We start from the raw sequence: 26,070 nt of genomic DNA, 5'->3' as shown, positions 1-26,070 counted from the left end.
TATTTTTATATCATGCCTATGTTGTTGTTATATCCTTTTGTTACTGTTTATTTATTAATAAATTTATATATTATTTTCATATACATTTAACTAATTTCCTTTCATCTCTCACACTTCTATTATAGAGAAAGGGCAAATAGCAATATTAAAATATCTCTAATTAATTCCCTTTTAAAAAATATATATTTTTTTATTTATTTTTTACAGAGAGGAAGGGAGAGGGATACAGAGTTAGAAACATCGATGAGAGAGAAACATCGATCAGCTGCCTCCTGCACACTCCCCACTGGGGATGTGCCCACCACCAAGGTACATGCCCTTGACCAGAATCGAACCTGGGACCCTTGAGTCCACAGGCCGATGCTCTATCCACTGAGCCAAACCGGTTAGGGCAATCAATTCCCTTTTAATGTGCACAAATTTTGTGCACCGGGCTACTAGTTAATAATAATAACATTATTAGAAAAATAAGATATTCACAAGTTGAATATTAAGTAGCACTCAACACTGGAAGGCACTAGAAGTGCAGGTGGGAAAACATGGCAGTAACATAAGACTTTGGTGTTCCAATTAATACAAATGAAAACCACCAACCCTGTCGGTGTGCCTCAGTGGTTGAGCATCTAGCCATGAACCAGGAGGTCATGGTTTGATTTCCTGTCAGGGCACATGCCTGAGTTATGGCTTGATCCCCAGTAGGGGGCATGCAGGAGGAAACTAACTAATCATTCTCATCATTGATATTTCTACCTCTTTCCCTCTCTCTTCCTCTCTCTGAAATCAATAAAAGCATATTTTAAAAAAAGAAAACCACTGAAGTATGGCAGTGCTTTTATTTATTTATTTATTTTGTTTGTTGATTTTGTCATTGCTTTATTATGTTCAGCTAATTCTTCACTTCTGGAAAATTTGGACTAGACTAAAACTACTAGGTCATTCAAAATGCCAGTTCAAAAATCCCAAACTTCTCTTAGATAAAGTATCATGCTTTCCAGTGGCAGGCCATATTTCAGAGAAATGTTTTCTATAGTAAAATCTTGTTTTGCTAATTATCAGCAAACATTACAAAAAGAAAATGTTGAATTTAATCCTAGTAGGGTCTGAGGATAGAAGCTGCTTCAATGTCCTATCTTAAAGACTACAATTATGTAATACCATACCTAAGAGACTTTTATATTAAACTAGAGGCCCGATGCACGAAATTCATGCAAGGGGCTCGGCCCTCACAGCCCCAGCTTCATCCAGAAGGCCATCCGGAAGGACATCCAGAAGGTTGTTTGGGCTGTCCAGTCTAATTAGCATATTATGCTTTTATTATTATAGATTATTATAAATAATTATTTTTTATAAAATGTACAAAGTCTATGTGAAGTTTAAATTGATAGTCACTGTTTCCTTACACGTCAAAAGAGGAATATGTCTCCAGAAAATCTTAAACTATAAAGTTATGGGATTTGTTTATCATTAGAGTAAATTCATAATTGAAGAATGACTTTTTCTGAGTCAGATATTGCATATTAATTTCCATTGTATTATACTTTCACAAAGGGACTTAGTAAGAAATTTTGGAGCCTCAATTGTAGTATTTTTTCATTGAAAGATAAATATTCAGTCATTTAATCATACTGTAATTATTCTACTCAACATTTGTCAGCAGCAGTAATAATATATCATCTGCTCACATCTCATTTCTTTCCATCAATGTAGACAAAAGGAAGATCTGGAATTAAAATAATTCCTAAAAGCAACTCTGAAATATTTTATAAAAACAGATATGCTGGCACAAACACTTTGAAATTACATATTAAAGTTAAATATATGGCAGCCCTATAACCTCACAATTATACTCCAAGAGAAATGAATGTACATGTCTAATAAAAGGCATGCACAAGAAAGTCACAATAACCCCTAAATGAAAACAATTCAAATATCTATCAATAGTGGAATGCGTAACCAATTGTTGTTTTTGTGTAATAGGATATTGCAGAGTAATAAAAACAACACATTTCTGCCACCTTCAACTTTAACATTGTTAGCTTCAAAAGAATCCCAAGTCCTCTGGTGTGTGTAGCAGGAATAATTCTAAAAGCCACTAGAGCAGAGTTCCCCGAATTGTGTTTCCCAGAACATCAGAAGGTATTCAAAAATTTCAATAGTCCATTTAGTTGGGAAATTCTAGGTTAAGCAAAGTTTAGAATATTTCTCAGGCTTTAATATACTTTTGTGCATTGTGGATTTCCACAGAAGCATAATAGGCAGTTTTCTCCAAATGACTTGGTCATTAGAATCCATTTTCAGCAGAACATTTCAGAGAAATAATGTTCTCAGGGGCAATGAATATAGACTTCTCTGTAGTGAATAAGAGACTTTATTATAACCTTCAAAAGGACAAAAATTATAAGATTTTGAGGAACAGTTACCAAAGAGAGGAACATTGAACACAACAATAGGTTCTGAAGTATAGCATAAAAAAATTTATTTATGTTTTAAAGGAGGTGCATTTTATTATACAGCAAAGGACTTAAATAATGGCTGGGATTTCACAGTGAGAATTTCAAAGGTATTGTGTTTCGGGGAAAACATATAGCTATTTGGAATATTAAGTATTGAAGAAAAGTTTCTATATAGGAGTTGTAAATCCAGTAGACTTGGTAGAAATATACTTGTGATGGAAATATTTCTGCATATAATACCTATCTATCCTACATATATATAAGTCCTATGATAGAGTGCTTTAAACAAATATATCAGAAAAGATATTAATGTGTTAGGTCCTATCTACTCTTTATTAGGAAACCAGAATTTTATTCTAAAATCTATTATAACTTGATTTTGAAACTTGGGCACATAACAATTAGGACCTACATTTTTATTAGCAAAATGAAGGTATTAGACAGGTAGACAGATAAGATACATTTTAACTTTAACTTTCACTAATGCTTTTGTAACAAATGTATAAGTAAATGCAATTATACTTCTAAAATATTTAATTCATCTCCTAGAGAAGTGTCTTATTTATCCTTGATGCTTAAAAACACATATTTAGTTTTAGCTACTCTTTATCCTTTCAGGATAAATTTGATTTTTGAAACTAGCTAAACCATTTGAAATCATAATTCTCAAAATTACTAGGTAATTGAGACCACTCAGTCCCATAATTTAATTTTTACTAAGCAGCAGAAATATTTTATTCAAACAACACATTTTATGAATCAAAATATATCAAAAATAAATCAGAGATGCTCTAGGTGAAGTGGGAGTAGAATCAAAATGCTTTTTGCTTAACTTTCTGCTTGCCTTCCATTTTCTTATATTATTATTTTTTGTTGTCATTGTTATACCCATGTACTAGTAACCTTAAAGCTAAGAATAAAATAGAATAGAAACTGGTAATCTGGAGCAGTAACTCACAGATGCCTGCATACTAGTACTCTGTTAGGATCTTCAATATTTGACTAATGTATGTTCCTCATTTGTAGGAAAGAAACAGTTCTGTGAACAAGCACGGTAGCCTTAAATTCTTTTCAATATAATATTGTTTAAATATAACAAGCTTACTAAGAGTTGTAAAATTTATTCACATATATCTCTTAAGTATCTATAAATCCAAAATAAAATCTATATATATAAAAGGGTAATATGCAAAGTGTTCCCATGGGAGTACGACCAGGACATTGGGAGTTCTATTGCTCGCTATGATGTGTGCTTACCACCAGGGGGCAGCGCAGAATGAAGGAAGGCCCCGGGTGGTAACAGGAAGCCAGGGAAAGGAGGCCCCAGCCAGCAGCAGGAAGGCCCCGATCAGGCCTGATTGCTGACCAGACCTAGGGACCCTACCTGTGCACAAATTTTGTGCAGCAGGCCTCTAGTACAAATATAAAAAACTAACACAATTTAATTAAAATGGAATTGGTACAGAAAATAGTATTTTGTTGAAACTATATTAACACTTGCGACATACCTACCATACCAACAGAAATGTAGAACTTAGTAGAATTAATCTCTTTTATTTTCTTATTTTTAAAAATGAAATAGGACTTTATTTTAAAGACTTATTAAACTCTAATACAATGCAATAATACAAGATAATTTCTGTCACTACAATAGTTGTATGTTATTTCGCTCTTTCCTTTCCTAACTGAAGTCTTAATTCCTTCTTTTCAATGTTATTTCTGCCATTTCTGGTTTGCATATCATTAATCCTCTCAAAGAAGTGAGTTATAGAGATGATATACTAGGGAAATGCTGTTTTATACCTTAAATTGGGTGTGACTGATTAACTTTAGCAGCTCAAACTAATTGCTATAGATGAATGCCTATTTTTAACAATGAAACATCAGTAAAATAAATATGATGTTTTAGAATAAAATATATTAATTCTAAATATATACATGATAGAAATATCTACACTAATAAAAGAGAAACATGGTAATTAGCATATGACCACTACCCTTCCCATTGGCTAATCAGCATATCCTTATGCAAATTAACTGTCAGCCAAGATGGCGGCCGGCAGCCATGCACTGAAGCTAGCAGGGAGGCTTGCTTGCTCCAGTGACTGCGGACTCCAACGTTCCCCGCCTAACTTGCCGGCCTCTCAGCTGCAACTCTAAGCAACTATGTACTATGTTGCAAATATAGAAGCTAAACAAAACCCCAGAAACTGGCTTTCAGTCAGCCCTGGACCGCAACATTGTATCCATGTTTTCAGCAGTGAGGCCTCAGAGCTAAAGCTGGCCCAGAATAAAAAGAAAAAAGAAGAAAACAAGGAGTGGTTGGGAGCTTCAGTCACTCGCCAGCCGGAAAACGGCCCTCAGCCCCTCACACAGACTGGCCAGGCACCCCAGTGGGGACCCCCACCCTGATCCAGGACACCCTTCAGGGCAAACCAGCCGGCCCCCACCCGTGAACCAGGCCTCTATTCTATATAGTAAAAGGGTAATATGCCTCCCGGCACCAGGATCAGCGGAGCAGCGAGGCTCCCGGCACCGGGATCAGTGTGACGGGGGCAGCACCCAAACCCCCTGATCGCCCTGCGGCTCTGTGTGTGACAGGGAGCGGGGCCACAACCTCCCTATCTGCCCTGCTCTGTTCATGACAGGGGAAGGCGCCCCAACCCCCTGATCAGACCTGCTCTGTGCCTGATGGGGGGAGCTCCCCAACCCCCTGATCGGCCCTGCCCCGAGTGTGACAGTGGCGGTGCCCCAACCCCCTGATCGGCCCTGCTCTGTGGGTGATAGAGGGTGGCGCCCCAACCTCCCTCCATGGGCCTTGCTCTCTGTGTGACAGGGTAGAGCCATAACCTCCCCATGGACCCTGCCCTGAGTGTGACAGGGTGCAGCGCCCCAACCCCCTGATTGGCCCTGCTTTGTGAGTGACAAGGGGCAGCGCCCCAACTCCCTGATTGGCCCTGCTCTGTGTGTGACAGGGGGTGGCACCACAACCTCCCCCATTGACCCTGCCTTGAGTGTGACAGGGGGCGGTGCCCCAACCCCCCAATCGGCCCTACCCTGAGCGTGACTGAGGGTGGCATCGCAACCTCCCGATCCACCCTGCTCTGTGCATGATGGGGCAGCACCCCAACTCCCCAATCGGCCCTGCTCTGAGTCTGACCAGGGCTGCACTTAGGGATTGGCCTGCCCTCTGCTACCCGGGAGCGGGTCTCAGCCAGCAGGTCCTTATCTCCCGAGGGGTCCCAGACTGCTGGTCCCCCCCTCCCCCCCCCCCCGCAGTGCACAAATTTTTGTGCACCGGGCCTCTAGTATAGTATATAAATATACATACATATATATCTTCAGATATATTATAATAAAATATAGCATTATTTTAGTCATATCTAAATTCTATTAGAAGTTATACCTTTTAATTACTATTTAAACATTCAAACTTTTGCCCAAATGTGGACTTCTTTTATTGTCTTCATGATGTTTTTTTACAAAATCTCATCAAAGAGGCTAACAGTAGCTCTATCTTGTTTGAAATTTTACAATGACATAAATATTTTCATAAATAATTATATTTCTCTGAAGCACCTATGAAAAATAATGCACTTAAACAACTGAATAAAAAAATTACAATAGTACTCGCTTCGGCAGCACATATACTAATATTGGAATGATACAGAGAAGATTAGCATGACCCCTGCACAAGGATGACACACAAATTCCTGAAGCATTCCATCTTTTAAAAATATATTACAAATATTGGGCAAAATATTTGAACAGATAATTCACAAAACAAAATTTGTGAATGACCAGTATACAATGATCATCAAGGAAATTCAAATAAACACTATATTGGATACCAACCTTCAGAATGGCTAAAATTAAAAACATAGAGAACAGAAAATATTACAAAAATGGGAAATAACTGTATATGTCATGCATTACTGCTGGGAAGATAAAATTATATACCTAATTCATAAAAAAGTTCTGGTAATTTCTTATTTAAGAATACTGCTGCTAGTTATTGACCCATAGGAAATGAGAATATATACCCCTCCCTCCAAAAAAAGTCTTAAACATGTATGCAAGTATGTTCATAGCAGCTTTATTTATGAAAGTTTCAACAGGTTTCTATCCATAGAAATATGGATTAAAAACAAAGCTAAATAATGTGGTATATTCATATGGAGGCATAGTAGTCACTAATAATAGGGAATAAACTATTGAGAGACACAATAACAAAATGAACTAACAAGCAAAATAGGCACAGACTCAGATAGAGCAGGCTGACAGCTGTCAGGGCTGGGCATTGGAAGGATGGGTGGGGTTGGGGTGGCGGGATTGAGCAAAAAGAAAAAAAAGAGAGAAAAATGCTCATGGACATTGACAACAGTATGTGATTGCTGGGAAGAGCAGGGTGAGGAGAAGTGGAGTAGGGTATAGAGCGAATAAATGGTGATGGAAAGAGATGTGACTTGGGGTGGTGAACACACAATACAGAAAAATAAGATATGAGATAGGTAATTCCCCTCAAAAGTTTCCTAAACCTTCCTACAACTAAGAAAAAATGTTTATAATACTTCAAAATATGTATTTTTAATATGTATGTTGTTATATTTTGTGTTTATTTGTTTTAGTATTGTTTATTTGTAGTATTATCAGAACATTTGCTTTTTTGAGGTCTTTATGGAAGATTTATAGAAATTTAACTGATAAAATATGCTGAGAAACTATGTAAATTGGGCTAGAAAATAGAACTATATTCTTTTGAAATTTTACATTATTTGGCTCTGCCAATGACTGACTTTAATTTAACTTATAAATCTTTTTAAAAAATTCAAATAACTGAGGTCATGAAGACATTTATCAAAATAAAGAAAAATTTTAAATGATTGAAAGATCTCACAGACATCAAAAATGATGAAGAAATACTATAAATAACTCTATGCCTACACATTAAATAATTTAGATGATATATACTAATTCCTTGAAATACACAATCTACCAATACATGAAAAGAAATAGACAATATGAATAGATCTATGTATGTTAATGAAATGTTATCAATAATTAAAACAAAAAGTCCCACACCCACCCAGATGGGTTCACTGGTAATACCAAACATTTGAGGAAGAAATTATACCAGTTCTTTATGATCTATTCTAGAAGATAGAAGCAGAAAAAATACTTCCTAAATCATCCTATGAGGCCATCATTACCCTAATATCACAACCAAAGACATTATAAGAAAACTAAATACCAATATTTCATGTGAATATAGTTGCAAAAATCCTCAATAAAATATTAGCAAATGGAATTTTAAAATGTATAAAAAGCATTATGCACCATGAACAAGTGGGATTTATAACACCTATGCAAACTGATCCAACATTAAACAATTTAATAAATGTAATCCATCACATCTGTAGGCTAAAAAAGAAAAATCACATGATCATATCAACAGATGCAGAAAAAGCACTTGACAAAATTCAACACCTATTTATGACAAAAACTCTCTCCAAACTGGGAATAAAGAACTTTCTCACCTTAATAAAGAACATCTAAAAGAAACAAAACAAAAAAACCTACAGCTAACGTTACACTTAAGGGTAAAGAACTAGAAGCCTTAGTGCAAATATCAGAAACAAGGCAAAGATATCTTCTCTGACCACTCCTTTTCAACACCATATCAGAAGAATTAACTAATGCAATAATGCAAGAAAATAAAATAAAACATATGCAAATTAGAAAGAGAGAAAGAAAACTGTCTTTGCTTGCAGATGACAACTATGTCAAAAATTTGAGAGATTTGACTTAACTCCTAGAACCAATACGTGATTTACAGCGAGTCTGCAAGAGAGCTGAAAATGTATGTCCACATAGAAATGTGCACACAGGTTAATATACAGAAATAAATAAAATTTCCTTTATACCAGCAATGAGCAAGTTGAATTTGAAATTGTAAACACAATGCCATTTTCATAACCTCCCCAAAATAAAACCCGTAAGTGTAAATCTGACAAAATATGCAGAAGATGTGTATGAGGAAAACTATGTACTCTATAAAAACAGTCTATTAAAACATCCAGAAAGAGAAAAGAGACCCCTACCTCAAGAGAAAACAAACCACATTGCCAGCATTTCTGATAGCATAGGTAAGCAAACTTCTAACAGCATATTTAATAAAGCATTTCCGTTGGATGTTTCCACTCATTGGTAGTATAGTGATTGACAGCCCACACAGCTGATAAACTTGCAATCACCTTCAGACAACCTGGCGGTTACTTCAACGTTGTAACTAAGCATGTGTTTCTGGTGCCTAGTCCAGCAAATATACTTAGTCACCCCCATTTATTTTCCTGTCGTCTAGGGCCTATAAAGCAAACTTTGCACTGGCTCTCCCTGAAGCATTGTCCCCTGGTTGCACATTTAAATAAGGTCTTGAAAAGTGTTTTCAATCAATTCATTTGAGATGTTTGCTTCACTAATAATCACAGGCAAATCAATATGTGCATTTAAGGACTCAATTTCAATTATTTTGCTCAGTACCTTGTGTGTAGTAGGTACTTAATAAATATTTGTTGAAATAATGTCTGAACATACCTTTTTCTTGATAAAAACTGAACTTAAAGAAAAGCCTTAATTTAGGGGGCAGTGTGTTAAAGAAAAAGAGAACTGTTCTGGAAGACAGGAAATCAAATCTTAGCTGAGCAACACCTAGCAGTGTGACCTTTACCAAAGAACTTTGCCTTGTTTTTGTTTTTTTTTTATTTTGTTCCCCTAGGTTCTCAGTTTTCTAATCATATATATATATATAGAGAGAGAGAGAGAGAGAGAAAGAGAGAGAGAGAGAGAGAGAGAGAGAGAGAGAGAGAGAGAATTTTCTATTGTCATGTGGCTCCAAAAACACTAAGCTCCAAAAACACTAACTCTCAGTTTACATAGAGGGGAACTGATGCCAGCAATCAGCAGTGAGTTATATTAGTTAAAAACAATACCTATCTTTTCAGTTGTAGTTTATATACTATAAAGTTTTTTATCTCTTAACCATGCTAAATGTCAAGCTCATAAATCAGGATATTTCTTTCATCTATAATACAGAGCTTTGCTAATTGAATTCACAATAGAATTTTAATAATAAAAGATATACAGGATAACTTATAATTAATTTATACATTGGAGTAGTGAATGCAAATGCTAGCTTGCTAATGCATTAATATTAATGATTAGGTAAATGTATTTTTACTTAATTCATCTGTTCAAAACAACCACACTTTTATATTTTGATTATGCCTTAGCTTAACACACTTAATTAATGTAGATTTGGGTGAATTAATAGTTTGTTTTTCTTTAGCAAACTGATATGATCCAGCACTATCCTTCCCAGAGACATGGTGAGAAAATATAAGTATACTTAAACACAAGAAGGCTTTCTTTGGAAGTCAATCAAAAGAAAATGAACAGTAAAAAAAAATATTTGTCTAGGTCTTAATATTCTGGTGCTTCTGCATTAGTAAAAGCATAAGGGACTCTTCAGGGAAACAAATCAAGCTATATATTTTTTCAACTATTAAGGTCATTTTTGTTTTTAATTATTGAGTTGGGTATGAGGAGGCTCTGTGACTCGGGTCACTTAAAAATCCATATTCCGGTGGTGGGAACATCATATTTGCCCACACCTAGGAAATAGCTAGAGTTTTCTGGAATCTGACAAGCCTGACTTTAATTTACCAAACGAATTTTTACTTTATTTGGCTACTTTGTCATATTTTTTTTTAAAAAATAGATGTAAAGAGAATGCTAATGCATCATATTTTTAACATTTCAAAACATCAAATCTTCACCGGAAAGCAGTTGTATATTTTCTAAATTATAGCCACTTTTAAAGCTTTAATGAAAGTGTTTTAAAGTAGTGTCAAAAAGGTATACAGGAGCATCATTTTTGCATACCATCTTACACATCTGCAGTAACTGTACCACTTTGAGATCCATTCTCAAAGGGATCAAATGATTTTCTGTAGTAGATCCTTATCTTAACAATTTTACAATTCAGACACATCCTGATTCAGTCCACAGCGTGCTAATTTTACCCATTAGAAAATATACCCTGTTTTGAAGGAATAAACATGCAAGCAGCTTGTTCAATGGTCAAGAAAACTTCTTTTAAAGTTCTTGAATGGACAAAGTTAACCGGGAAAGAGGCAGGAGGGAGCTATCATCATGAAAACTTATCTAAGTTTCCAAATCAACTTTGAAACCCACACAGCATTTAGTTTTGGCTTTTGGCAAATTTAGTGGTAATTCTGCCCTCCATTAACTGTTAACGGTGGTACTCTCAACGTGTTTGGGAGACAGTCTTCCATGGGTCCCTCATGTTTCCACGTCTCATGAGCAGAGTCACTGACTGAAAACTGCTCTGGAATATCTGTTCAAAAATGTTTGTACAGTAAACAGCATTGGAACATAAAAATAATGTCTCCCTCTGGAGCTAGGGCAAGTGCATTTACAACCTTAGAAAACAGAGACTGTATCTTCATTCAGAGCAAAGGGCAGGATTACTTGCTATCCAGTCTGATAAAGAACATGCTTTCTTCTTGTGCAACGAATGGGCATACTTATGGCCCATACAATAGAACTGGCATCCTTCAACTCACAGATCTCTCATGTAACTTACTCATGGTGTGTGCTGTTACTACCTGGTGCTCTTTACTTTGGGCTCCAGGAAATAGCTTAAACTCTGGCTACTGCTATGAGCAATAAACCATCCTTTATCTCTGACCCAGGAATCTTGTGTCTTCTGTCACTGTTCATGAAATTATGTATGACAGGCTACCATACTAGCTTACAAATAGTATGCTATCTTTCACACCATTCACACTGAAACAAAGGTTACTCACAGATTTCTCTATCCTACTAGTTTTTGGAAGATGAAATAGAATCAGAGAAGCTTAAAATAACCCCTTGTCAAGAGAATCATCATTATAATATAGAGCATCCCTTTCAGGCATTTAGGTTGAGAATTATAACATTAAGAAAGTATCTACACCATGGGTAATGTAAATGCAGGGCATTTCTGATAAAAAGAGTTTAACAGCCATATTTGTGTTTTGATTTTTGCCTGGGACTCTTAAATAAATATTAGAGTATTTTTGTTAAAACTCATGAAATTTCTTAGATTCATTCTTCCTAGTTATAAGTAATTTAGAACTATTATGTTCTCTTTGATGTTATTAACCTCAGATTCCAATGTTTAAATTATTCTTCAATAGTTCTTGCACAATCTCAAAATGAGGACTGCATGGGATACATTAATACTGGGATCTCATTTCTCAGAAAAATATTTTCAAAAATATTCTTTTTTTCAAAAATAATTTACTCTATTAGAAAACTATTTGAGATGTATTAATAATATTCAGACACTATGATACATGCAGAATAAATATATCAACATACAGTAATTAGTACATTCCTTAACATTTAATTAATTGATTTTTCCCATGATCCCTTTTACTCCTGTCTTCACCACCAATTTTGCTCTTAAATAATAGTCTGAATTGCTTCCTGACCTGTGAAAAAACATATGACTATTTTAAAGGGCCTTCCCTTGAGCATCCTTCAAGCAGTCAGATATTTCAGATGGAATGGCACAAATTTCCCTCAGTCAGGAAATAATGCCCCCAGGTTTGCCTGAAGGTTCCCAGCCTCTAAGCAGTCATGGCTTTGATGACTTGTTTAATGTTTGTCTCCTTCCCTAGAGTTGTCTCTTGCCACTCTTCATGAATCCACATCTACCTTTTTTTAAATACTAAGAGTAAAAATCACCTCCCACAAATGACATTTGAATTACACTGTATTACTGTGCATAGTGACACTCTCTGGACTTATTAAAAGCAAACTCTTTGGCCCACTTGTTACTACTCTCACAGGTAAGCAATTCGATTTAGGTAGTAAAGGAATCGTGAGGCTATTTTTGTTTGCAGGAGTAGCTCTGCATTGTAAAGCTAGACATAGTGTTCTCCAGTCACATAAAAATGTCAGCATTTTAAGTTCTTTAAGTGGTCCCAGTAGGTATTGTCAAAGAGCACTCCTACTGTCCTAAGATTTTTCCCTCAAGCCTGACTTTGATGATGGTCTTCAGCAAGCAATGCAGCAGTGTGATCAGTACAGCAGGTAAGAAAAGGGATGTAAGATACGGTACCAACCCTGACAGGATTTACAGTCAGTCAATGAAAGTATACGGTAATAAGCTGAAATATTAATACACACATATTACAGGGTTATAAAAACAATAGGAAGTAAAATTGGGATGGGAAATTATGACCCAGAAAAAAATAAAAGAAATAAATAATCCTATCTAATAAAAAGAGAATATGCTAATTGATTGCCCCACACTCAAAGATGGCAGCACCCACAGCCAATAAGGAGGAAATATGCTAACTGACTTCCCTGCCCTCAAAGATGGTGGCGCTCAGAGCCAATAAGGAGGGAATATACTAATTGATTGCCCCGCCCTCAAAGATGGCAGCACCCACAGCCACAAGATGGCAGCGCCCAGTCCCCTCAGCCCTGCCAGGTCAGCAGGCGCGTGGCAAGGACAGGCCCACCCTCAGGCCCGAAGCACAGGCAAGTCTCGGATGGTGGCTGCCCAGCTGCCCAGGGCCGCCCGAGGCTTAGGTAACCAGGGCCGGCCGAGGCTTGTGCTGCCGGCAGTGGCAGCAGCAGAGGTGTGATGGGGGCGTCACCTTCCCTGATCGCCAGGTCACCTCCCGCCCCTGAGGGCTCCCGAACTGTGAGAGGGGGCAGGCCGGGCGGATGGACACCCCTCCAGTGCATGAATTTTCATGCACTGGGCCTCTAGTGTGTGTATATGTGTGTGTGTGTGTGTGTGTGTGTGTGTGTGTGTGTGTGTGTGTGTATGGTGAAGCAGATGAGCAGGAGCACCAGATCAAGGTGGGGCACCAGTGGCTGTCACTGTGGCGAGCTTCTGGTGATTACTGAAAATTCTTTGCTCCCGCACACTGCGGTCCCACCGGGCACTCACACCTGCTGCCAGTGCCCCCACCTGCTGCTGACGCCAGCACCAGCCCCAATTGCTCAGCGCTGTCAGTGGGCGCGAGTGGTGGCTGCCAACCTGATTGCCCTTCAGGGTTTCTCCACCCCCCCTGATCCTGAGGGGTAATCAGGGCTGGCAGCCACCTCTTGCATCCTCTGCCAGCGACGGCCCTGCCTGCACCTGCTGCCAGCGCTAGAGCCACTGATTGCACCCACTGCCAGTCCCTGGTACTGGTCCCGATCACTTGGTGCCATCAGCAGGTGCAAGCAGCAACTGCCGGCCCAGTCGTCCCTGGGGGCCCCCTGTTCCTGAGGGGCAATCGGGGCAGCAGCCACGGCTTGCACCCGCTGCTGGCGCCAGACCCAATTGCTCTGCGCCATCAGTGGGTGCGAGCGGAGCCAGCCCATGGGAGCGGCAGCGGCGGGAATGGGGCTGCCAGCAGATAGGGGCCAGGGGCTGTGACAGGAGGGGGTGGGCAGGGGCGCGGACAAAGGGCCAAGACCTGCCCCTGTGCCCACCACAGCCTCGCAGCCCACAGTTCCTTTCAAGGTGCATGAAATCATGCACTGGGCCCCTAGTAGACAATAAAAGAGTAATAACATCCCAAAGAGTGGAAGTGAAACAGAAAGTCAAGATGGTACAGCAAAAGGAGCCCAGGATTTGTGATTAGGTGATATTAATTTAAATTCTAGTTTTGTCTTTATTGATGAGAATAGACTATGGTTATGTTGAGATAACAAACAACTCCCAAATATCAGTGGTTTACCTAGAGACTCCATCAAAAAGCTACTAGACTTAATACATGAATTTGGCAATGTAGCAGGATACAAAATTAACCCCAAGAAATCTGAGGCATTTCTATACACCAATAGTGAACTTTCAGAAAGAGAGATTAGAAAAACAATCCCATTTACCATCGCACCAAAAAAATTAAGATACCTAGGAATAAACTTAACTAAAAAGGTTAAAGACCTCTACTCAGAAAACTACAGGACGTTGAAAAAAGAGATAGAGGAAGACATAAACAGATGGAAGAACATACCATGTTCTTGGATTGGTAGAATCAACATCATTAAAATGTCCATACTACCCAAAGCAATCTATACATTCAACGCACTTCCCATTAAAACACCAATGGCCTTCTTCAAAGATCTAGAACGAACTCTCCAAAAATTCATCTGGAATAAAAAAAGACCCCGAATAGCTGCAACGATCCTGAGAAAGAACAAAGTAGGTGGGATCTCAATGCCAGATATCAAGCTGTATTACAAAGCCACTGTTCTCAAAACTGCCTGGTACTGGCACAAGAACAGACATATAGATCAGTGGAATAGAATAGAGAGTCCAGAAATTAGCCCGAACCAATATGCTCAATTAATTTTTGACAAAGGAGGCATGAACATACAATGGAGCCAAGATAGTCTCTTCAATAAATGGTGTTGGGAAAATTGGACAGACATATGCAAGAAAATGAAACTAGACCACCAACTTACACCATACACAAGAATAAACTCAAAATGGATAAAGGACTTAAATGTACGACAGGAAACCATAAAAATTCTAGAAGAATACAAAGGCAACAAAATCTCAGACATATGCCAAAACAATTTCTTCACTGATACAGCTCCTAGGGCAGTTGAAACTAAAGAGAAAATGAACAAATGGGACTACATCAAAATAAAAAGCTTCTGCACAGCAAAAGAAACCATCAACAAAACAACAAGAAAACCCACCTCGTGGGAAAACATATTTGCCAACATCATATCTGATAAGGGCTTAATCTCCAAAATTTATAGGGAACTCATACAACTTAACAAAAAGAAGATAAACAATCCAATCAAAAAATGGGCAAAGGATCTAAATAGACACCTTTCAAAAGAGGACATTCAGAAAGCCAAGAGACATATGAAAACATGCTCAAAGTCACTAATCATCCGAGAGATGCAAATCAAAACAACAATGAGGTACCATCTCACACCTGTCAGAATGGCCATCATCAACAAATCAACAAACGACAAGTGCTGGAGAGGATGTGGAGAAAAAGGAACACTTGTGCACTGCTGGTGGGAATGCAGACTGGTGCAGCCACTATGGAAGGCAGTATGGAGGTTCCTCAAAAAATTGGAAATGGAACTCCCATTTGACCCTGTGATCCCACTTCTAGGAATATATCCCAAGAAACCAGAAACACCAATCAGAAAGGATATATGCACCCAGATGTTCATAGCAGCACAATTCACCATAGCTAAGATCTGGAAACAGCCTAAGTGCCCATCAGTAGATGAATGGATTAGAAAACTGTGGTACATCTACACGACGGAATACTATGCTGCGGTTAAAAAGAAGGAACTCTTACCATTTGCAACAGCATGGATGGAACTGGAGAGCATTATGCTAAGTGAAACAAGCCAGTCAATGAAGGAAAAATACCACATGATCTCACTCTTTCATGGATAATTAAGACCATTACAAACTTTTGAACAATAATAAATACAGTGGCAGAGCTGCCTCAAACCGATTGTCGGACTTCAGTGGTAAGGCCAGGGAGGGTTGGGGGACAGGAGGGAGGGGAGTAAGAGATCAACCGAAGGACTTGTATGCATCCATATAACCATAACTAATGGACATAAGACACTGGGGGGTAAGGGAGGGCAGGGGCTTGTCAAGGGTGGGGGGGGAAAAAGGACACTTATGTAATACCCTTTGTAATACTTTTAGCGAAAGAAAAAAAAAAAATCAGTGGTTTAAAACAGAAGTTTCCCCCATCTATCCTTTCACATTACAAGAGAATCACTAATTAACCGCATGTTTGTTTCATCCTACTTGTTTAGACTTGGGATATTTAAGTTGCCACTACCTTGATCAGATCCGTTTGCCATGCTGGAGGCAAAAGAGAGTTCAGGGAGATTTTACAGTGATAATGTTCAGCCCAGATGCATTGCATGGCAGTGCTCACTACTCATTGGCCAGAACTAGACACCAAGTCTCATCCAACCACAAAGTGTCGCACACAAAGCGACCAATTAATAAAATTCTTATTAATATGTGAACAGAATGAGGGGAGAATAGGAAATATATGACCTATAGGTCAAATTACTACCAAAAGTATTCATCGGGTAATGTATGTATTAAATCCTGAATCCTGCTTCCTAATTTGCTCAGTATGTGAAATTAAATGATTACTAAACATTTGTGAACCCCAATTTCCTCATCTATAAAACAGTAATAAAACTACTTACCACATAGGAATATTCAAAATTAAATGACCGAATGTATAGAATAAACCTAACAGAGAAGTTAACATATACTAAATGCCTAAGAAGATTAAGTTCTGTAAAGACCTCTCTGCAAACACCAATACTGCTGATGGTTCAAGATTTGGGAGACTTCAGGAAGTTCATTATTCATGCATATGACAATGAAACCAGCAGTTAAGCATCTCACTGAGTCTTCATTGAGAAGTTGGCTCTAAACCAGAGCTACAGCAACATTTAGGAGAAGACATTCATGTCAGTCTGGCTAAGAAATGGACATGGGAACACTGTGGTTGTGCGTATGGAGGGGCAGAGAGAACAATCTGAAAGAGCATTAGATGTTTTTTCTCAAGGTCAGTGTAATGTTGCTTTACCTTCATCATCCTCTTTATTTTTTTGTGGTTCCTTTTCCCCGTCTCAATGATTCTGTCTGTTCCCTCTCTTGTCCTTGGGAAAGTTACTTTACTTCTCTGAGTTTTAATGATATCATTTGGATAAACAGAAATAACATTCCCTGTATCCCAGGACTATTTTAAGTTTCAACAATTAGTTTCAACATGAAAGTACCTAACACAATGTAAGTATGCACTGTTTACTTTAAAATAATAATAAATAAGATAACCATTTTGAGAATTTGAATTTAGTAACTCTATTTTACAATTCTAGAGTGCTAATGAATTCGTGCATTTGATATTCCATAAATACTTGTTGGAGAAACACATTGTATGAAATACATGGTTAGCTCTCTCAGACATATACTGTAGACTATAATTAAGATTTATATAATCAGAATGATGAATTTATGCTACTTGTGTTTATCTTGAAACACAAATATATTTTCAATCACACTTATGTGTATTTGTAAAACTTATAAATATGCACATGTATTTATATTTAGATCTTCAATATGTCCATGTAATCTCAGAAGTCTCACATTTCACTTTTTGGTCCCAAGAAGGGATTCATTATACAGTTGGCACACAAATATTTGGTAAATATGAGGTCTATACATATTATTTGTTTAGATTCAATGTACTAAAAGTCCTCTGGGGAAAATATGGAAAATTGCTAATCAGAACTGGAGATTGATTTTATTGATTATCCATGTTTTAGTTTTCTAGTCAATAACTAATACTTAATACTAGTGAAAAATAATCCAAATAGAAAATCTCTTATGCATCACCTCAGTCTTACAGACATGTAGAATTTATATTTTTTGCAATTTAAATAAAACTATGTAGGTGAAAAAACAAATAGGAGGAAATTGTGTAACAATATTAAAATACTTTATATACAGTTTTTAAGCACTGTTTTGTTGATTTTACTCTGATTAAATGATAAAAAATAAAATTATACCTAATTAATTTACTAATTGTAATTAATGAAATAATTATAATGAATTAAATAATTATGTAGAATTCACTGCATAATCCAAATACATGTATCATCCTAATTTGTCTTATTCTAGTCAGCAGATGAATTCATTCATTTCCTAGCTATTTGCTGAGTGTTTACCACCTGCCAAACACTGTTCTAGGTGCAGGAGTACAACAAGATGTATAGTAGTTTACAACTTAATGGAACAAAACATAAAAAATAAATCAATGAAATATATATCTTGAGGAAGAGTGATGAGTTCTTTGGATGAAATTAGATATAAAAAGTTGGAGATAGGGAATGATTATGGTTATTCTATTTTCAATTATGGTTTGGGAAAGCCTCAGCAATCAAGTGGCATATATGCCTAATTGCAATGAGAGTCAGTGGAAAAAAGGATGACCAGGTATTTCTAGAATCTAAATAATGGATGATACAGACAAAATAAAAAGGCTCTAAGGGGAAGGAAAGGTAGTTCCCAGTGGTCAGGTGGGAGTTGGGTGTGAGTGGAAACTATCTGGTGGTTCTTACAGGGGTTTGCACAACTCAGGGTGCCTCTCTGTTCCTGTCAAATACACACTTCCACATGGTCACACACACACACACACACACACACACACACACACACACACTCACTCACAAAATGCCTTTTGTAGCTTAATTTCACTTCTCTCCCAAGTTGTTTCAAAATTAAGTACCACCATGACGTTCTCTGTCTCTCTGTTTTAAATGCCAGCAATCAAGTATTATTTCTAGTTAAAGAGTCTCAGAGATTCAATTAAATAGTATCTACTGTGTTCATGGCACAGGAATAACAGGATTAGAAAGTCATAGTTTTGACCTCAACATGCATAACTTAAGGCAGACACACAGTACAAAATAAATATTTATTGTGAATGTTGGAGTATGAGCCAATATGTTGTATTAACAATGTGTTTTGACAATATTCACAAAGGTGTTATTATTCTAAGTATTGGGATAGGATAAAACTGATTATTAGTCCCTGAGGGAGAGGACATGAATAATAATTTAAAGATAGTGGAATAAAGTCAATCCTTACCTTGTATTTACCCAGACCAGAAACTTTAAGAACATATTTACTTTTACATGTGACTAAATTTCTACAATGATATTTGGCATTTAAGTATACGTTTACATTTTTTCTTATTTTATTTTTTTATTTTTCTGGCTATCAAACCTATCCTGAATGTTATCCCTAGCTAATTAATATATTTAAAGAATTTATGTATTCAGAAAAATCCTTAACATTTCTATGAATTTTGATTTCTTATTTATAAGATGGAAATAGGTACATCTTCATAAGATTGTTTTGAAGATAAAATAATACAATTCAGATCTTAGCTTAGTGTCTGCCACATAAAAATCCCAATAAAGCTTAGTCACTCTATTAAAATACTAGAGGCCTGGTGCACGAATTTGTGCAAGGGTGGGCGGTTACTTGGCCTGGCTGGGGATCAGGCAATTGGGGCCAATAGGGGCCGATCAGGGCCATCTAGCCCAGTCCCAATCAGGGCTTATCAGGGCTGATCGGAGCTGGTCTGCCAGGTGGAGGGACTGTGGGAGGTTGGCTGTGGGAACGCACTGACCACTAGGGGGCAGCTCCTGCATTGAGCGTCTACCCAATAAATACTGTGGTCAGTGTGCGGTCGACCGGTTGTTTGGTCAACCAATATATTTGGTCGACCAGTCTTAACGGTCACTTGGGCTTCTCTATAGAGAGATTATAATATTACGAAAGAATTTAGCAAATATATATATATAATGTAAGTGCCAAAGATGTGTGTTGAATGTAAGGGAAAATTAATATATATTTATTTTATTTTATTTTTAAACTCTATTGTTGAAAGTATTACATAGGTCTTCCTTTTACCCCATTAACCTCTTCCCGCATGCTTCCCACTCAGGCCCTCACCACCCATTGTCTGTGTCCACAGGTTATACATATATGCATACAAGTTCATTGGTTGATCTCTTCCCACTTACCCTCCCTTGCCTTCCCTTCTATGTCTCTGGGTCTATTTTTGACCATCAGTTTATTTGGTTCATTAGATTCCATATATGAGTGAGATCATGTGATACTTACCTTTCTCTGACTGGCTTATATGTTTATTTTGAAAGTTTTTTTAAGACAAGTAGTGTAAGACATTTAAAATATTTTATCTCTCATAATTATTATGCTTTTTGTCTTTTTCTACTTTCTATGTAAACCAAAATGTACTATAAACTTTTATTTGATTTAATATTTGCTTAAGTTTGTTATTTATACTATCATGATCTGTTATTACAATAAAACCACTAGCTTAATTTATTATGAGTAATCTATGTAATTTATATTATACCTAAATGTCTATTTATTTTATACTTGAATATATTTAACATAAAGAAGTATTTATTGCCAAAAATTATTTTTTATAAAATTAAAATGTTTCATTATTTCTACAAAAACGAATCCTTTACCAACCTATGTATTTCCCCATAGTATAAAAATCCTTTCTTAGTTTACCTTTATAACAAATTTAAGGACATAACACTTTTGCTTTAGTTTTATAAGTTTTAAACTTAAAATTAATGTGGAAATAATCTGGTTGATTAAGTCTTAACACATTTAATTATTTTATAAAACTATTACTACTTGTTAACTTTAATAATATATTTTTAAATGAGCCATCTCTATACTTTGTCAAAATTTTCAAAATTCTAAATTTATACAAGTTTATAAATTACTAACATTTTATGTTTTAAAATGTATATTTTTCATAATATGAAAATTATATTCTGAAAGCATATTCTTAAGTAAGTGCTCTTGAATGAATAAGAAATCAAACAACTAATAGTTTAGCTCCTAATTACTAGGAACTATGAGAAAATTCAGAATGGTGACTGTACCTTGTGTCGCAGTCTTATTAGAGGTTGATAAGACTTAAGGCCATATCCTACTTCTTTGCTTGGCCTTCCTTCTGACTCCAAAAAAATGAATCCAAGAAACAAAACAGCTGACCAGTACTTAAACATCCTTTTTGCTTTTCACCTGTAAAAATTAACATTGCAAGCAATCAGAAAATGCATTATATATTAAACAAACGTATTAAAAGGTATTAAATAGTGCAAAGAAATCTCCACCGACCAAATAAAATATTATCAGCAATTGCCAACTGAACCCATAATAGATAAGCATCTCCAAATATAAATTAATATCCTCTTACCATAACAAATACAGTTTGTTTTTTTTTCATTTATATAGCCCTTACAACACTTATTAAGTAGAATAAAGGGGCCAATAGAAATGCATTGAGGAGAAAATTAATAAAAGCAGGTTGAAAAAATTGAAAAAGAAAACAGTGAACCATGGATAAACTTCTAAGCATCCATACAGAATACAATTATCAACATATTTATAAATCTTGAATTCCTCTTTGAGTATGTTTGGTGAATAATGCTTAATAAAACTATAGTTATTATAATTCACTGGTAAAGACTGGTAAGAGATTAAGAAGACAGTCTACTATAGTAGTACTTAATAAACTGAGGTACTACAGAAACTATGCAAATGGGTCATATTAAGTTATGAATACATTTTCCCAATAGTATTAAAAAGGGCATTTAAGTAAAACAAAATAAATTAAAAAGTAAAAAATACAAAGAAATCTCCTAGAAAATTATTTTATAAGTGCTTCCAACAAAAATTCCTATGACTCTTTTCAATGTTCTGTTTTCAGATATACCAGAGTATCGTAAAACGGCATTTATTATTATATAAACACTAAGCCCTTTTATAAACAGTTCAATTAAATTTCACTTCACCACTTTCACCAACACGTCTTTGTGTGTATTGTGGCAACCGAAGAGCTTTCTCCTCTTCAGTGAATCTGTACATTTAACTTCTTGAGCAACTTAACCAATTGACTAACCCTGTTAGTAAAGAGTTGTATATTTCAGTCTGACTATGGTCTGACCATAGTCTACTTCAGTCATATTTCTATGTCACTACCAAAGTAACAGTTCATTTTTCAAGAAATGGTCATTTTACTTGATGTCTATGACACCCCTCTCTTCTATTTCTATAGATTTTATGACAATTCTTCAGTTCTTTTTGTGAGTTAATCCTACTCCTTTACTTTGTTATTAAATACTATAGTTTATCAAATCTCATTGCTAGCCATTTATCTTACTCCATTTACTCAGCCTAGGCGTTTTCAACATAGTCTATAGTTTCAAATACATGTACTGCTTCCCACCCACCCAATCTCCTGATTGGTATAGTTAGCCTACTTCACTGCTCCATCTTTATGTTTCAAAAGCATCTCCTCAGCCAAAACCGGTTTGGCTCAGTGGATAGAGCATCGGCCTGCGGACTGAAAGGTCCCAGGTTCGATTCCGGTCAAGGGCATGTACCTGGGTTGCGGGCACATCCCCAGTAGGAGATGTGCAGGAGGCAGCTGATCGATGTTTCTCTCTCATCGATGCTTCTGACTCTCTATCTCTCTCCCTTCCTCTCTGTAAAAAATCAATAAAAATATATATTTAAAAAAAAGCATCTCCTCATAGCATACATACCCACATGTGAAGTCATGCTTTCCCAGATTTTCATTCATCCATTTACTCAAACAGAAACAAAGAGGACATCTTTGACATCTCTGGTTCCCTTACCTTCATACTAAACACACCAGTAAGTTCTGTTATTTCTACCTTCAGAAAATATCTCTCACATATCAGTTTCTCTCCAAGTCTACAGTCACAACCCTAGCGCATGCTATCAGCACCGCTTCTTCCTAATCTGCCCCAATCACTTCCCTGCTGTCCTTCCACATTTATGTACATGAATCTTCAAGCCACTCTCCACACAACAGTCCCAGTGATTACAAAAAGTCCAACAATTACATTATTTCCCTTGTCAGTAATTTTAAAATATACTAATTTACCATTAAGGTAAAAACAAAATTACTAACAGCCTGCAAATTCTCACAAGTCCAAGCTCAGCATGTCTTTCTCTTTCTCTAAATAACTGCTTCTCTGACACACTAATCTTCACTCAGTTCTTTGAACTTATTTGTTCAATTCCTACTATTGGCTTTTGTATGCTATTTCTTCCACATGAAATTCAATCTTTTCTTTCCCAATTATTATACAAATGCCTTCACACATCAAACATATCCTTCAAAGATCCTATCCATAATACTAAGGCTGAGTTAGAGTTCCTAGTCACTCACAATCATAGGTCAGTTTTCCTTTACTTCAGAACATCTGTTTATAATTATACAATATTAATATGATTGCTTGAATGTTGGCGTGCTTAACTAGACTATACATCTATCTGTTTTCTTTTTTAAACTTCATAAATGCAGGGATATGGGGTGATTTTTTCAGCATTATATCATGTGGGTCTAGCAAATCACTTGACCCTTATTAGACATCCTAGCTAATAAAAGAGTAAAATGCAAATTGACCATCACCCCAACACACAAGATGGTCACCCCCATGTGGACACAAGATGGCCAGCAGGGGAAGGCAGTTAGGGGTGACCAGGCCGGCAGAGGGCAGTTGAAGGAGACCAGGACTACAGGGGAGGGCAGTTGGAAGTGATCAGGCCAGCAGGGGAGGGCAGTTAGGGGCAATCAGGCCGGCAGGCAGGCGAGTGGTTGGGAGGCAGCAGTTCTGGACTGGCAGTCGGACATCCCTCAAGGGGTCCCAGATTGGAGAGGGTGCAGGCTGGCCTGAGGGACAACCCCTCCCCCTGCCTGTGCATGAATTTCGTGCACCGGGCCTCTAGTTCAATAAATAAATGCATAAATGAATGAATGTCATCCTGCATTCAAGGGTAAAAGAAGGATCCTGTTTTCTTGCATTCTCTCAATGCTGAATGGAATCCCTATTTTCACTACGGCTACAAAACTAACCTGAGAAAAACAAATATTTTCATTTGTATTCCATCACTTTGCTGTCATTTTTATGTACAGTCTAATCATTTGCTCAGATGTAAATATGAGTTTTTAAGACCAATGAATGGAATATTTTAAATCCAAGGTAGAGTCCAAGAATAAAGCAAATGGAACCAGCTCAGTAAAGGTATATATTTCTCAGATATCTGAATATTATGCTCCTTTTGTGCTCAACCAAGAGAGGTGGGAAAGAAGCATGACAACAACTCTGTTCCTTCATAACTCTGGGTAAAGGTGCTGTCATACATTTCTTAAAAGTGCTCATATTGCTCATATAAGGGTTTCTTTTCCTCTTTTCTCTTTTTCCTTCCTTCTCTTCCTCTCTCTCTTCCTCTCTTTCTTTTCTACACACACACACATGCACACACTTACGTATATAACTTTGGGACACCCTGTATTTGTATACAAATATATGGCTACAATTATTTCATCCACTATAAAATATAAAGCAAGTTAACAATTAATTTTAAAAAATGGCCAAAAATCTCATAAACCTTGTGTGATTCCACTTCAACTAACTACTGAAATATCTTCTCTGCTAAAGGCAATAGGCTAGGAATATCTGCTTTTAAGAAATTTTACAAAGAGTTTATAAAAACAACTCAGTGTGCTGATGCAGGACATGCAACCTACTTGTACTATTTTAAGTAACTTCTCTTATATTGTTAACAATGATTAATTTCTTCATTGATAGTGTTATGAATTTCAAGTCTAAATTTTCTTAATAATAAAAAGTACAAAAATAAAGATATAATATAAATAATTTATTTCAGCAAAAGCTTTCAAACAACTGAAGTAATTTACTTGGTATCACAACCAAAGTGAAAGGGAACTAATATTAAAAGTCAAATAACTTTTTTTAAAGGGAACTCTGATTTCTATTGCAGATAGGCATTTGAGCTCAGCAGTGCAGTGTTAGACAAGACAAAGGACAAAGAATAGTTTCTGTATTCATCTTATGCAAACAGCTACCTTGTAATAGTGTCTCAATAGAAATATTGCCAAGAAAAATAATTGAATCCAATTATATAGTTATAAAATAACAACCTAAACAAAAAGATAGCTCTTCTTTATAAAAGCTCAGAAACTAATTGTCATCTTCTGAGTTTTCTTCAGCTACATGATTCCAAAGATGTCATTATTATGTCTTTAAAAGTTTACTCATCCACAGAAGGTGTTCTGGAAATTGTTTCTAAATCAGCAGTAATCAGTCCCATGATATACTGGCTGGTGAGCTCACTTTCTCAGTATAGTAACCTCTGACAACCTGTTAGGTTTTCATAATTAATTGGCAGATTGTTGTCAGCTCAGTAAGAACACAGAAAGCACTTGACTGAAACAAACCGGCTAGAACAGATGGTGCAATAATGATCCTATGACTTTTCCTTGTAACCTCAACATTTATATGGAAGCATCAAAAAACAACCTCATTATTAACTTTGAGAAAACAAAATGCACATGTACCTAAAAAAGTATCTGCCTAACATTAGATTTAACAAATTTAGACTTATAGATGCTAAAGGAGATGGACAGAGGTTTCGCTTCTTAAAAAATGTATGTCGTTCCCTGAGTCAAACTTTTATCATACAGTGTGCTGCTTATGGCAGTAGGATTTAGAATAAAGTAGTTACGTTATTTGGTAGATTCAAATTTGGGACATTTTTATTTGTTTACACATTCTCCAGAATCTTACTATTAATTACACGAGAAAACAAACTGAGATAGTGAAAGTATTGCCTTAGGAACAAAATGTAGCATTTGAGATGGGGAAAGATGCTGTGGATTTGTGCCTTTGATTAGAAAGAATGTCAAGATGAAGCAAATCCCTCACATCATCAACATTATTACATGTTGCAGAGAAACCAAGTATCCTGAGGGTTTCATCTGGAGTATCCTCACTGGCTCTCACTCTACCCTGAAAAACTTCCACAAGCTTTCAAGAGAAGAGAAGAGGTCCAAAGACTAAGCCGTTGGGCAGCTTCAGT

General features: G+C 36.6%; 1 protein-coding gene and 1 non-coding gene across 10 annotated transcripts in view; one reads left to right on the top strand and one right to left on the bottom strand.

The window, feature by feature from the left end:
- FSTL5 (follistatin like 5) overlaps positions 1-26,070 on the bottom strand; it is a 725,468-nt gene that overhangs the window by 507,979 nt on the left and 191,419 nt on the right. For all 9 annotated transcript variants that reach the window (XM_070415376.1, XM_070415375.1, XM_070415378.1 and 6 more), the window contains exon 2: positions 21,036-21,177. In XM_070415376.1, coding sequence (XP_070271477.1) covers positions 21,036-21,161 — 126 coding nt within the window. In that variant the 5' untranslated portion in view covers positions 21,162-21,177. The remainder of the gene's footprint in view (positions 1-21,035; positions 21,178-26,070) is intronic.
- On the top strand, positions 6,080-6,186 carry LOC139011800 (U6 spliceosomal RNA). The gene has a single exon (XR_011471634.1). It is a non-coding gene; the product is annotated as a U6 spliceosomal RNA (small nuclear RNA).

This window comes from Myotis yumanensis, unplaced genomic scaffold (genome assembly GCF_028538775.1).
Source record: "Myotis yumanensis isolate MYYU_CA2020_CCGP unplaced genomic scaffold, mMyoYum1.0.hap1 SCAF_5, whole genome shotgun sequence".
Lineage (NCBI taxonomy): Eukaryota > Metazoa > Chordata > Mammalia > Chiroptera > Vespertilionidae > Myotis > Myotis yumanensis.
Note: the sequence above shows the minus strand (reverse complement) of the source record. Positions and strands in the feature narration are given on the sequence as shown.